Source organism: Micromys minutus (genome assembly GCF_963924665.1).
Source record: "Micromys minutus genome assembly, chromosome: 2".
Lineage (NCBI taxonomy): Eukaryota > Metazoa > Chordata > Mammalia > Rodentia > Muridae > Micromys > Micromys minutus.
The window spans coordinates 53,097,741-53,112,659 of NC_137971.1; the positions used below are offsets into that span (position 1 = coordinate 53,097,741).

At 43.6% G+C, this 14,919-nt stretch overlaps 1 protein-coding gene across 1 annotated transcript in view; it reads left to right on the top strand.

Moving 5' to 3' along the window:
• Positions 1-12,162: 12,162 nt before the first annotated feature.
• The window catches only part of TOP6BL (TOP6B like initiator of meiotic double strand breaks), a gene marked incomplete at both ends in the record, with an annotated part of 68,530 nt that continues 65,773 nt past the window's right edge, over positions 12,163-14,919 (top strand). The window contains 2 exons of the mRNA XM_080912440.1: positions 12,163-12,192; positions 14,056-14,194. Of these exons, the coding sequence (XP_080768566.1) occupies positions 12,163-12,192; positions 14,056-14,194 (169 nt within the window). The remainder of the gene's footprint in view (positions 12,193-14,055; positions 14,195-14,919) is intronic.

Here is a 14,919-nt window from a genome sequence, read left to right on the forward strand (position 1 = left end):
TCGCGGCCCCGCGGGGCTTGGGGCGGGGCGCGAGTCACCCCCTCCCCACCCGGCGCCATGGCAACCATGGCCCCTCTAGGTTCCTGCTGTAGTTCTCCGGTAGGGGGTCTCTGACCTTCCTCCGGGCAAATGCAGGACCGCCGCTCCTTCGCCAGTTCCCGACCCCCCACTGTCTTCCGCGTGGATGCCCTACTTGACCCCCACCTTCCGGTCCTGGCTAGCCCCGCGACACCCTTGGGCGCCTGGATACCAACCACAGTTAACCCGGCTTATTCTTCCCAATTTGGACATTCCACCTTTGTCTCTGTCGAGCCTTTGCCTGGATGCGCAACCCTTTAAATGTCACTTACCTCCGAGGTTTCCCCGAGATGCGGCCTCCGTTTCCTTTTCAAATGTCCCTTTTTGGGCACCTCCAGGCCATCTCGCTTAAGCGTTTCTTTCTGCCTTGCCTCCTTTCTCTCGTCCTCTTTCCGGCAGGTAGACTGGCCCGCTTTCCAAAAGCATCTCCATGGTGCTCCTGGAGATTCGCCTTCTCACAAATCAGATTCTCGGAACCGTCATCACAGCGGCTCCTCAGCTCCTCTCATTTATCAACCAGGAGAATTCTGGCCTAGTCACTGTCTTAGGGGGGTTGGGGGCAGGGATGGACATTTCTAGTCCCGGCACGGCTGGGTTTCTTCCTGGTTTATTAGCAGCTGAGTGGTCTACGGTTTAATGGCATTAACCAAGGTGAGCTGCTATCTGCTTAGGCGAGGAAGGAAATATGCCCAAATCAGAGCAAATGCACAGAGTGGGTGCTAGCAGTGGGTGCTAAAAGTGTGTTATGTCATGTGACACTCCCACCCCCACTTCAGCTCTGAAAGTACTGTTCTTCCAGATTGGAGAGCTAACTAAGCTCAGGGAGGAACCAGAAGGAAAAAAAGGATGGATTTTGTAGAGAGCTTTTAAAATATCTACTCTTGAGAAAGAGGTAGGCCCTTTCATACACTAGGAATGCCTGAAATGGACAAGTAAGGGCAACAAAAAGAATGTTCTTTCAGTGAATTATTGCGCTTAGGGTATTAAAATAGCATTTTGCTTCTTTCTGGAAAGGTGTGCATAACTAAAACAGCTACATGTAATCTTACCACTTTTCAGGTGTGTTCTTCACAAAGTGAAATCACTGTGTTTAAGGTAGTTTTGAAAATATGCAACGTAAAACAAAATCTTGCTACCACCACCAAACCGTGGTATTGTTGCATTTATCTGGCCTTGGTTTCCTCATATATAAAAAAGTTGGGGAGGGACTGGGGAGTTTTGTTAGACTGCTAATCAGATCTGAGATTCTATCATTAAACCGGAATTTAACCTTCTGTAAACTGCATCTCAGGGTGTTTGTGATTTTTAAAAAGTCATTTGTATAGAATGTGCTACACCTTTAATCCCAGAGTTCAGAAAGAAGGCAGAGGCAGGCAAAGCCCTATGAGTTCAAACCCAGCCTGCTCTCCATGGGAATTCCAGCCCAGCCAGAACTACAAACAAAACGAAAATTACCTCATTCCTTCCTGCAGTGTAAACACGCTGCTCCTGTCACCAGAATCAGAGTGTTCAGGATGTTCAGGAACAGGCCAAGGTGTGTTTCCATGAGGAGCATCTTTGCTCCTCATGAAAATATGGCCAGAAGACGTTAAAACTGATGACAAGATTGGAATCAGCTCAGCATCAAACAAACTGCAAACCAAATTCATTGCTGCTACTCACAATTCTGGGAACTGAAGGTCTCAGAGACAGCCTGTTAAACTGTGATTAGAGGAGGCAAGGGTGATATTAGGTCTTGTGTTGGACCCAAAGATTAGCTTTTATAGATTAATTCTTCACATAATCTTTCTAAAGGCCTTATAAGCATTCTAATTTCCATTATAATTTTCATTCTTATTAATAAAGTGACATTCAGACACCCAAGTGGAAATCCAAATTTACCAAATTCACCTATGGCAGACACCGTTTCTTCTGACTCCTAGTCTGTTCTAAGAAAGAGTCGGGAAGAATAATTAAAGGTGTCAGTTTGGGGTCTGGGGTAGCTCAATGGTAGATCACTTGCCTTGCACACACAAGGCCTTGCGTTCAGTCCCTAGTATCAGAGGGGTGGGGGAGGGCAGCATTGGTGTTGGAGTTGGATGCCCTGAGATTAATATCTAGCTGGGAACTGTGAGTGGTGGTTCATATATGAAGCCAAGCACTCAGTAGGGCTGAAGCTTGAAGGTTAAAGGATCAGCCTGGACTACAAAGTAAGACTTGTCTCTAAATAAATAAACAAACAAATAAAACCTGGTTTTGTAGTATGACCTTAGGTATGTACTTCTTTGCAACTGGGTTTCTTCACCCACAAGCTGAGAGGGTCAAGTGGATTATTACAAGTAAAGTAACTAGAACAGCCTTCCACCTGTAGCAGGCACTCAGTCCACGGCAGCCATTATTTTACCAGAGTCCTACTTTACTGTACTCTTTCCCAATTTGGAAAGGAAGCATGTTCAGTAAACAGAATGCTGAGATCACTTGTCTCAGCTCTGTGACTGGGTTGCTTTGGAAACTTGCTCCTTTTCACTGTAGTGAATCAGTACAGTCAATGACAGAACCTCTGCTTCCTTCTCCTGGGAGTCGCCCGAGTGAATGGAATGGTACCCACCTATCGTGCTGAGCTGCTCAAAGGATTCAAGTTTCCTACTTAGGCTAACACTGTTCATGGGAAGATCTTGGCTATACTGTCATTACTAGAGCTAGAGCTGGCATTTCAGCTCTTTCTGTACTACAGAAGAGGTGTCTCTGTTCTTCCCTCAAATGATTCTTCTGGCTCCTGCTCCAAATCTCATTCCCTCCCACACCCTCGTGGCCCCCACTCCTGGTGAGCACTTAACATGTCTGAGTGCAAGCTTAAAAAGCCAGCAGTGTTGATGGCCTGTTAGTGTTGTCATCATCCACCTTCTCCCCCTCCTTCTCCTTCCCTAGGTTGGAACTGAACCCATGGCCTTGTGCTTGCTTGGTTGGTATTATACATGGAGATAGAGCCTTCTTGAGTCAGTTTAGCAGAGAGCAGAAACCTGGTTAAAGAGGGATAAAAGAAGAAAGACTCTCATGTGACTGAGGTTGGAAATGAGGAGCACCGACAAGCCAGGGAATGGGGAACAATATTAACAGTCACAAACATAACTGAGGGCTTGAAATTTACATGACACGCACTTCTCCCTCTCCTCCCTTCCTTCTTTCTCTCAGTCTCACTGTGTTGCCCTGGGAAGCCTGGAATTAACTAAATTACTATGAAATCTAGACTTAAACTGCTCCTAACTTATTGGGAGTCTCCTGCCTCTGCCTCCTGAATACAAGCCTGTCTTATTTAATTTTTTTAAAAGATTTTTTATTTTATATGCATGGGTGTTTTGCATATATATATGTATATATATGTATATATATATATATATATATATATATATATATATATATATATATATATATATATGTCATATGTGTGCCTGGTGCCTACAGAGGCCAGAGGATATTACATTCCCTGGAACTGGAGTTCATTCTGAGCTACCAAGTTGGGGCTGGGAACCAAATCTTCATGTTCTGCAAGAGCAGCAAGTGCTCTCCTGAGCCACCACTCTAGCCCACCCCCTTTGTAAACATTTTTAGGAACATGGGGAAGTAAACAAGAAAAAGGAGATACTGATAGAACACCTTACCAAGATCACCAAAATGGGAAAGAATAGAGATGGGCCTTTAACAAAATATCTACAGCATTTAAAGAATATATATAAAACCTTCAGTGTCCTGGAGGCTTTTAAAGGGTTAAAACAAGGATATCGATTGGATGGCTTTATTTTTCCAAAAGGTTAGCTGGTATGTGGGGAAGTGAGGAAGAGGGTACCCATTTGGAAAAGAAGCCAGTTAGGATATTACACTGGTGCTGGGAAGAGAGAAACTGGAACTTGGGGTAGCAGTGGGGACGAGATTGCATAGTTAGGGAGAATTGGTCAGATGTGGATAGAAATAAATTTAATATAGCTATGTTGGAGAGGAAAGGGGCTTGCTTGTGAAGGTTGTAATGAGCAGGCAGAAGAAGGGAGGAAAAACCATGTTTAAAGGGGCGCTTCTGGTTTTGGAACATTGGATTTAAGGTGTCTTTGAGTCAAGTAGAGATATTAGCTAGTCAATTTCACACAGGTTTGGAGTAATCTGCATTTAGAAAATCCATATGAAAGACACCAGTGTAGAGATTGGTGTGACCCGTTTAATTACACACACATGCATACAGTCTTTCTCACCAAATCTAGTCATACTGCATATCAGAAAATGGCACCAGAACATGGTGGGGGCAGCACTTGGACCTGCTATTTCATCTAGATCATTCCCCATCCTTTTGGTGTTTCCTCATCCTGTAGGTCTCAACTTTGATGTCACTTTTTGGGCTTAAACAAGATCTTAGTATGTAGGCCAGGTTGGCCTAAAACTCACTGTGTAGATTGTGCTGGGATTTGAAGTTGTGATTCTCAAGCATCTGTCTCAATTCTGGAATTACAATGGTGAATCATCCAAAGCTCTATACCAGATCATCATTGCCTAATGGTCACATTCCCTTTCAAGCAGTGAGCACCATGAAGAAAGATAACACCCTCATTTCATAGGCTCATAGATATCTGTGCAACAAACTAATGCATGAGAGAGAAGACCTTGGGAGGGAAGAGGATTCTGTATTGGAACTAGATGAAACTGAATTTTTTCATATTAAATGGTATGACCCCATTGTTTGTGTTATAGTGATGGGGATGAAATTCAGGGACTCGTGCATGCTAGGCAGATGTTCTACCACTGAGCCATATCCCCAGCTTCTTTCCCAGTTATTTTATCTCCAATATATGTGCCATCATTTAAGCAGCAGAAAGCTGGGCTGCTCTCTGAATGGGCTCACTACCAAGATATCGAAATATCTGAGTTAAATTCTTAGTGTTTAAAAGCTATACCATAGCCATGTGAGTTGTGCAGTTCTAGCTGCTCAGGAAGCTCTGAGACAGAATTGCTTAAGCCTAGAAGTTTGTCTCAAATCAAATCAAACCAAATCAAATCTACAGCAGGATTATATTCTTGAGACACTTGGCTCTTCAGTTGTAAGAGCCAGGTGCTTCAGAGAGATTTTAATCATTTCCCCAGAAGCTTCCTTTAAATATCAAGAGACAGACAGATCCGGTAAGCCTAAAGTTCAGAGATTATTCCATCATCTGTTGATTGGGAAAGGCATGTGGAACCTCACATAGGAAATATGACAGTTTCTGGGAATGGAACAGCACTGGCAAAGCAAAGGACTGAAGAGCGAGAGTATCCTGATGCCCTTGGCACAGCCAAGCAGTGGACAAAAGAGTCTTGGACTCTACTTCATTCCTGGAACTCTAAGAATACACAGTCTGTCAAGATACCTGATACAGTAGTAGGCAACTGCCTCAGAGTTTCAGTAGTACTGTCTGGTAGTCCATGCAGGCAAAGGTCTGGTGGAATCCTATTGACAACCCACCCCCCCTTTCATCTCATCCTCTCTTGAGATTTGGAAGAAAATTTGAAGTTCCTTGCTACCCATCCCCTTAGAGTGTGTTGGGGCATGATGGGAACGAAAAGCCAGGATGCTTGTGGGGTTGGTGTGTGGATGGCTCAGGCCAGGGTCCAGATGGGATTTCAGCAGTGGCGGGAAGAGCTGTGGTGGCAGTTAGAAACATCACCGTGCTTCAGCTACTAAGACCACAGAAGCCACCTGGTAGGGATCTCAGCTGCAGACTCATTGGTCTCACCATCCTGTGGTCAAGCCCAACTGAAGGAAGCCACACTTTTATCCGACAAGAAAGACAGAAATGTGCTACTTGGCCTCCGTGCTCCTTCCTTGGTGCTAGAGCTACATAGAACCTCTCAAGTAGAAAAACCTCAAGAATGGAGCTGGTGAGGGGACCCTAAGAGACAGAGTTTAAAGCTCAAGACTGTGGGTTGTCTTGATTTTGTCAGCTTCATTCTTTTTCTGCCATTCATAGACATGGGGGCTGAGAAATAAAGAAAATTACATTCTTTCCCTCATGAGTCTTTGATTTGAGATTCTAAACAAGCCTGCTGCCCAAGGAAAGGTCAGGAAGGTGAGTTCCCAGGGGAGCACACACCTTCAGAGAATAGGCTTAATTAACTGTGACTAGCATATACCAGGATGCCAGCTTGCCAGCTTCAGACACAATTTGCAAAGGATCAACATGTGTTGGAAAGCAAGTTTGCAGGTAATGAATGTTTTAGTCCAATGTGCTCTTTTGATAGATAGGGGGAGTTGCCAAAGGGCACAAAGGACTGAAAAGAGTCCCACCTTAAGCTTTTTAAAAAAAACTAAGTAGTGAAGTTTGGGGTCCTAGGAACCCCAAGGCTGTGTTCTGCTCTAAGCAATGCTTTGAGTTCATGCTGGTATTGACTAAATGGAAGTAGAGGACACTGAGATATTATATCCATCTATCTCTGCCCACTTTGGATTCAAAACAGCACTTACTTATTATGTTCCATCCCTGCCAAACTATTTTTAACTCGAAAACCTAAATGCCATTAAAAACTGGGCTCACCTGAATGATCTTGACCCATCTAAGAACAGGCTGGGATCAACCATGATATCCAGCAACTTTTACCAGTCAATAGTGAACCATTTCTTCCTTCTAAAGAGCTCATGCCATTAACCCCTGGGAGTACAGAGACTGGGGTAAAGGGTCCTCTGTCAATCATATCCAGGAAATAAATTTGGCAGTATCTATTTACTAATAGTAGCTGAAGGGAAGTTGTTGATGGCTTCTCAGTTAAGCTGTACTGACTGGAATTTGTGAGTTGTTCTGGGAAACCTATAGTGCCCATATACAAGAAGAGTCAGTTTTATGTATATCTTTGAAGCTGGAAACATTTAGGTCAGTCTTCAGTATCTTAGCCCAATTCACTCACACCGTGGTATACTTAGTCATTCTGCTACCCGAATCTGAAGCTTCTCAATGGCAAGGGCAACAGCCTGTGGTCTCAAAGGCCCTATGTGACCTCTGGTCTATCACTTTCTGAGTGACATTAGAAAAGAAATGAGCTTGTCTGAGCCCGAGTTTCCTCATCTATAAACAAATTGGATAACTTTACAGAAGGATGTTGTGGTGAGAAATCAAATAAAACATGGCAGGTATGAAACGCCAGGTGCCAGATACATACTCAACAATGTTTGCCTATTATTGTTATTTTGCATATGGAGGCAAAATTTGCCTTAAGGAAAAAGTAATATATGAAAATTTAGATTTGTATGAAAGGCAAATAGGGGAGGTTTGTGTATTAGATAAAGACTGTCCAGGTATACCCTGGTGGATCTCAAGACTGTAAGACCAGCTGCTTGGGAGACTGAGGTTAGACAAGAGGCTCATGGCCGGCCCGGGGAACTTAGTAAGACAGAGCTTGTTTCAAAAATAAAAAGTGAAATGAGCAGGATGCAGCTCAGGGGTAGAGTGCTTGCCCAGCATGTACGAAGCCCCATTCAGTGCCCAGCCCCCACTTCCGTTTATGAAAGAACTGATAACAGGGTTTTTAAAGGAGTCAACTTCTCTGTCTAAAATGATTTGATTCACACAAAACTGGTTTATACAATGTTTTAGGGATGCCACATGTGTGCCAAGCTCAGGCCATCTATAATACAATCATTCGGGCCAGGTCTGAACCACTGTGACAGGTTAACAATAACCACCCCAAGTATTCCCCAGGGCCTTTTATGAAGGGATTAGATGGATTCTCTGTGATTTCAAAGGACAGATCTGTGACTAATGAGTGGAAGACATGGGGCTAGGGAAATGGGGAAAGATGGTAGCTCCTATGATGGAAAAACACTTCCAAACCACTGTTTTCCAAAGTTTTTGGTGGCAAATTCCTAACATAAGACATTCAAGTAGATACTAGATATCAACCTGAGTGAGGGATGGCTTAACTATTGTAGGAAATGGGGACATATAGTAGGTCAAGTGTTTCCCAATCTCAAGTGCACTGTACAAGCTAGCGGATCCTCTGCCTTGGATACCAGGAATAGACAGGAAAGTGTGGATGCCCAGAGGAGGGAAGGAATTAGAGCAAACATTGCTTCTCTGGCTAGGAAATACTGGACTGAATGGCCTCTAAAGTTGTTTGTAATTTGAACATCTTAACTCTCACATTGGTCATAGATGCTATTTTAACTATATTCCTTGGACATATTCCAATTTTAATTGTGGGAAATTAGAACCTAACATCTGAAGTAAGTGGTGAGATGGAGAGGAGGTAGCCATCCAGACCCTTCAGGGTTTTGATCCTGTGACCTCTTCTCAACTTGTGAAAATGACAGCTGGGAAGGGAGAAGACAGCCGTGAAAGCCAGAGAGGAGGAAATCAAGTCACTCTTAGAGTGGGTGAAAAATCAGCTCAGCTATGTTCCAACTTATCGACTTTAGATTGTGTGGGCCCGAGTTCCTGCTCAAATGTTTTGGAATGCTGGCCTCAAAGACTGACCCAAGACTGAATTTAAGGCACCAACATCTTTTTAATGAGACTCCTAGAAGATGAATCTTCGTCCCTATTTGCCTACTTGTCTTCCAAATCTAGCTCATTGTTTTACCTTTAGACCAATAGGCTTGCATGGGACCAGATTACCCAGCTATTTCCACAGGCTTGGCCACAAAGCCAGCTTCCTTTCCAGTGTGTATCAGCTGGCAGGGCAAATCCAGCTCTGTTTACAGAGGAGGTAAAATGCCAATTGTGGAGGGAGGAACCTTTTGTGCCATTGTGATTTTGTAGGTTTTGTTTTGTTTTTTGTTTGTTTGTTTGTTTTGTTTTTGTTTTTCCAGCAAAGGAGAATTGATAAAAAAAGCAAAGGCCTGAAATCTCCCAGCTGGCCTGTTACCTGCTACTGCTGCATGAGAAATCAGACTGTGTGAAGGGTGACTCAGCCGGGAAAGACAGGAAGCCATACTGTACCACAGCCAGTCATGGTAAGAAGAGGAAGAAAAGCATAGGGAATGGGGGCCAAGAGGAGACTATTTTAGTTATGTATTGCCCTTTGCCTGAAAATCTTAGAGCAGATTCCAAAGCCATGAACTGGTATGGAAGTCAGCACTGCTGTGACCGCTGGTGCTCCCTAACCTATCCCTCTGAGGGAGCATCCCTACCTGACCCCTGATGGGAAGTCAGTGGTGAGGTTGCCCCAGATTCTATGCTCCAGGTGGAGAAGGCCTCAAGAAGGTGAAGGAATGAGCTAATCTGAGCTCCTGTCCCCATTTGTAAGGATGTGATTAGTGGAGAGGCACCTGGGACCTGCTCCATTTCAGGAAACCCGGTTATGGGAACTGGTGGGGGACAGACATTTCTTAGGACCTGAGAGTAGTAGTTAACCCTTTCTCATTGTCTATATGGGAAACAGCCTCTTGTAAAAAGTTGCTTGCTTCCTATGGGAGTGTAAGTCCTCAAATGAACCCCCCCCCCCACTTTTCATGACAGTTTAACAAGGTGGGGATTCCAGGGATACTTCTCACCTAAATTCCCAATGTTGATTTCTTTCAAGGCATGTGAATGATCAGGAGGAACTTGAGAGTAAGGAACAATCTAAGAAGTGTCTGGAATACATATAGAGAACATACTGAAATGGTAAAGGCACCTTAACAGTCCCTAAAATGTCACTACCTGGCAGCATTGTTTATGATATTCTGAATCCATTCAAGCTGCCTTTTTGTCTTTTAGGGATTTCAGAGGCAATCTGGAACTCTTTGAGCAGGGTCTTTACTGTCCAGGCAAGGGTTTGTGTCTCAGAACAATCAATATCAAAAGCAGACATGAAACACAAATCCAATTTCTGAATAGGCAGAGGAATGACAACACAACCAGCCAGACAGTCTAGGTATCAGTGAGAATTGACATGAAAACATGTCAAGGAAGGCACCAAAGGTCAGGACTGTAATATTTACAGTTATATACAAAGACTTCTCAGGTGACCTTGTTGACCGTGTGACCTTGCCTTAGTCAGTCACTAATAAAGTCACATACCTTAATCTATTGATGATAAGTGGTCCCCTCAGCAGTCCCTTCTGACTGTAGCATTTACTGGCCTGAGGAAGGAATCTGAGTAGACGTGGTTCCAAAATGTGGTATCCAACAGCCTACTATGTCCGAACAGGTTGGAGACACAGACTGATGAGTAAGAAATCTCATCGGAAGCCCGGGTCTGTGGGAGATGAGGATATCACTTGCCTTAGTTCCTTGGCTCTTGTAGATGGGGATAGCATTTTATGGTAACATCAATAATCTCACACTACAGAACTGCCAGGCTGATAGGTGGATCCCATCCAGAGGGAAAGACACTGGGTAGCTGCAGAGAAGTTTGAATGGGACTTAGAAAATGCTTTTGTTTTAAGATTCTGGCTTTACGTTTATAAACTGAGTGTTAAACAGCCAGTCCCTGGAGCCTCATTTTAGTTGCTTATGATACCTGTTACATAGACGATTACTTTTAACAAGTGGAGCTAAAAAGAAGTGGAGTGTTTATAGCACAGAGTCAGGGCTCAGCAAATGTATCAAACCTTGCCTAATTATAAGAATAAAAGACAGGGAGTCCTGAAGGTAGACCCTATCATCAAAGGCTTCCCCCAACTTTGGTCTAGATTCAGTAGTGAGAGCACTTTCTCCCCAGCTACCTTTGTTAGGTATATGCCTACATACAGAATAGTGTTGGGTGTTCCCTGTACCTTTATCCCTGAGGCTCATTCCAAGGAGGAGGGCTGGAAGTCCAGGCAACCAACTCATCAGAAGTACTTTGCCATTAGCTATCGTTCCTCCGCCCTTCGTCTCCAGTGGTATTTCAAGGCGGAGCATTTCTGCTGAGCTGACATTTTCAATGGGAAATATTGAATATTAAAAGAGATGTGGAAAGGAGGGAAAGACTCCAGTGACTTTCCAAACGCTAGCTTAAAAAAAAAAAAAAATCAATTCTGATGATTAAAATGAATAGTCCAGAAGTAAAAGCCACCTCTCCAGTATGTCTAGTTGTGAATACCTAAGATGGGGACCAGGAGTGAGAGCTTTGAGTGCACTACAAAGGGATGTGCTTCGGGTCCCAAGAGACATGTTCTTTAAAGGAGCACCAAGGTTGTGTACTGGGCAGGCAGTCTGCCAGCACCACAGCCTGTTCTGCCTAATCCCAGTTTCTGCAGAGGAAGAATTTTCTCTAAAGGAAAGCGGCCAACGCCCTGTTCCACCCTTCTCCTTGGGTAACTCGTTGCCAGGCAAGAATCTCTCAAACCAGCATCTTCTTTTGGCAGCCCGAGGAACAATCTGTCAGATTCCCGATAGTTGTGAGCCTAAATCCATCTCACTAAACCCGTTCTGTGCCTGTAAGGCTATCTCTCTTCCAGCTAGAGACACAGAGCTGCTTGTCAGCCACATGTTCTGTGAAGTCAAACGTGGGGAAAGGAAGGGTCTGGTGGGGGCTGAGAAGCTCCCAGGATCCTTCTGGAATAGACTGGGGACAAGTTGCCAAATACAATAATACCTGCAGTTTTGAAGTTCAAAATAATTTTTCTTAGTATCTGTTCCAAATGTTATTGCATGGTACACATAATACGGGGTAAAAAGATCGTTCACCTAAAATTCAGTTTTAATTGGCCACCCATATTTCCCTCTGTTAGATGTGGGAAGCAGAGTCTGGTCCCAGGCACCGCCCGCAGAACAGAAGGCAAAACCATCTGGGGTCTAGAGCCAGCTTGGGAATCCTGCACTACGCAGCCGCAGCTTTCCAGGGACCAGCCCTGGAAAACGCCGAGGGCGGTCAGAGAGCTCTGAAAAGGGCCGAGGGCCGCGTCTTGGCGAGACCGTGGGAAAGTCTCAGGAGTCGCCGCCGCCCGGCCTCTTCCCGGCTCGTCTCCAACCTTGGCAGCTGCGCCACCTGTCCTTCCGCCCATCCGCCTACGGATCCGAGCCGCCTCCGGCAGCTCCGCAGTGCGCAGGCGTGAGGGCTGGGGGCGGGGCGAACGCACGGTCTGGCGGGAAGGGCCTGCCCGGCGTGGGCGCTGTCCCCACGCCCGAGCTGAGGAGGAGGTTGTGACCAACTGGCAATCCTGAGAGCTGCAGCCGCTCTCCTCACAGAATGGAGAGGACGGCTTTGGCTGTCTGCGAGGTGATTCTGGGAAGGGAGAGAAAGAGACCCTCAAAGTTTGGGCGGAGGGATCTGGCGATTCCTGAGGTAGAGGAGAAAATGCCATGAATGGCTAAGAAAAAGAAAATAAAGTCCCGCTTTCTTTGGGACTGTGGGAAGGGCTTGAGGCCTGATGTATGAGGTGCAGGACCACCCATCAGCCTCGTGGGTCCTTTGTGAGGAGCCGGTGTGTTCCGGGCTTTGCCTTTATGTCCGTTAACACCACCACCCGAAGCTGAGAACCTGGAGTCACCTACTATGGTGTTTGCCAAATCTGAGGCGTTTCTGAGAAGGGGCTCAGAGGTTGGCCAACTTGATTCTTAGCGTTTCCTACCCACCTATGATGAGAGGGGACTTGGAAAAGTGAGAAGAAAATGTGCAGTCATGAAAGGGTGGATCAGGGAGTTAGAGGGTAGACAAGGAGGCACCAATCTATAGGATAAGGTGTAATATACCCTCGGGGCAGCCACCGTGAGGTGCAAAAGGTTGAATCCAAGGGCTCATAATACATACATACATACATACATACATACATACTCCTATCCATGTGAACAGGGAACTGTTTAGCTCTGGAAGATGGCATTGAATGAACACCTGGTGCCAGCTAGCAACATGTGTTCACTCCATTGCTGAACTTGGCAGCCATTACCTAATGGAACACTTAACTCCAGGCCTTCTAAATAACACTGCATAGACGAATACAAAATCATAGGTTCTGAGATAACTTAAAATATTCCCGGTCCTTGGTGTCTTTGTCATCGTCAAAGGAAGTTGGGGGATTAGATTTTTATAAGATGACAGAACTGGGGATGGAACTCAGGGCTCTGACTCACTTGCCAGTCAGTATTCTTTTCCTAGCTGCCATCATTACATATAAAGGCACTGGAAAAATCTGAACAGAGAGAGAGCATAGGAAACCAGGCGATAACGTGAAGGAAGATGTTAGACTGTAGAAGTATCTGGAAACCATCTTTATAATTTCTGGTACAAATTGGGATCTTAGTTCCAAAGTTTGTTTATTCAGAACTCCCTGCCTTTTTTTTTTTTTTTTTAAGGGGGTGTTAGCCAAGAGAATTTTTTGTTTTGTTGCCCTTATAGAGGACCAAAGTTTGATTTCCAGCGCCCTGGTGGCAATGCACCATCTGACCTCCATGAGCAGCAAACATGTGGTATGTCAGTATATGTATGTAATATATGTATATACTGACAAAACACTTATACACATAAAAGTAAGTCTTTTAGGCCAGTATGGTAACTCATGCCTTTAATCCCAGCATTTAGGAGGCAGTGGCAGGTGGATCTGTGAGTCTGAGGCCAGCTTGGTCTATAGAGCAAAGTTGTGAGGTACCTTGTGGGTGCTAGGAACTGAACTCTGGTCTTCTGCAAGAACAGCCTATTGCTCTTAACCTTAGAGCCATTTCTCCAGCCCCTTTCCAGCATTCTCATATAACATAGTTAGGTATTTATCTTATTTTAACCTTCAAAAATGTTGATTTAATAAATACAAAGATAATTCATAACTAGATGCTACTCTTTTTATAGCTGGATTTTATTTGGGCAAGAAAATAAAAACAAACTGCTGTTAAATTTTTTTTTAATTTTCATTTCTGGGTGAACTTACCCAGCAACTTATTGTCATAATTTCCTGTCTTAATGTGCATTATGTTAAAATTTCTGTCTACTTACGTATTTTTGTGTTTCAATGCTATGATCTGAGCAAATGTAAATCTGTCATTTCATAAGCAGGAATACAGTGTTGGATAATATAATTTTAACTGTATTATACACATTTGTTAGGACCATGATTTTTAAAATTATGTTTTATTTGACTTGTACTCTTTTCAGATTTTAAGATATTTAATTATTCACTGGAAGTGTAAAGCAAGAATATCAAAGAGAGCATTGCTAGATGGGCAGCTAGTGATTTCCATAGAAGCATTATGTTCTAAGCACCTGCCAAATTCTCTACATTGTATAATAACTAGTAAGTAAATTATCTCTTTTGTTTTGCTGTGATGCATATTATAGTTTGTATAAAATTTTCTGTTTGCCACAGTCTCATTTCTAGTGCTAGTGTAGCCATAAAGTGAAATGACTTTAGCAGGTCTTCAGTAATAGATTTGTAAGTATACAATATAGGGAAGAAAAATAGGATTATTCTTATTGTGAGAATATATGGCTTTCTTTAAAATTGCTCAAAACAACTTTACTTTTGCCTTTAGTTTTATCTTTTTTACAACAAAATTATATTGATTTTACCTTTTTTTCATGTTTAGACTTTGGCAATTGCAAAAAAAAAAAGGCAAAAATTAAAAGGGGTAAAAAGAAGAGAAAAATGATGAATGATGTATATTCATTTGTATCCAGAAACCAAATTTCATGGGCATTTTGAGCATAATGGATTTCTTCAGCATGTCTGGCATAGATGTCATTTGCATCTTCATGTAGCTATGCTTGTGATCTATCAAGGAAAAAGGGGACATATACACTTGACATAGTGTCATTATAGAAGCATATTAGGGAGTGAGGCTTCTAGTTACATGACTCCTCGAAACAATTATTAACATTCAGTCTATATTCTAGATTTTTCTGTGGATGTGTACACAGTTACTGGCTTTTTAAGGAAACAGTGGCACATACCTTTAATCCCAGCATTTGTGGGGTAGAAACTTCTCTCTGAAGATCTAGGCCAACCTGGTCTATAGAGTG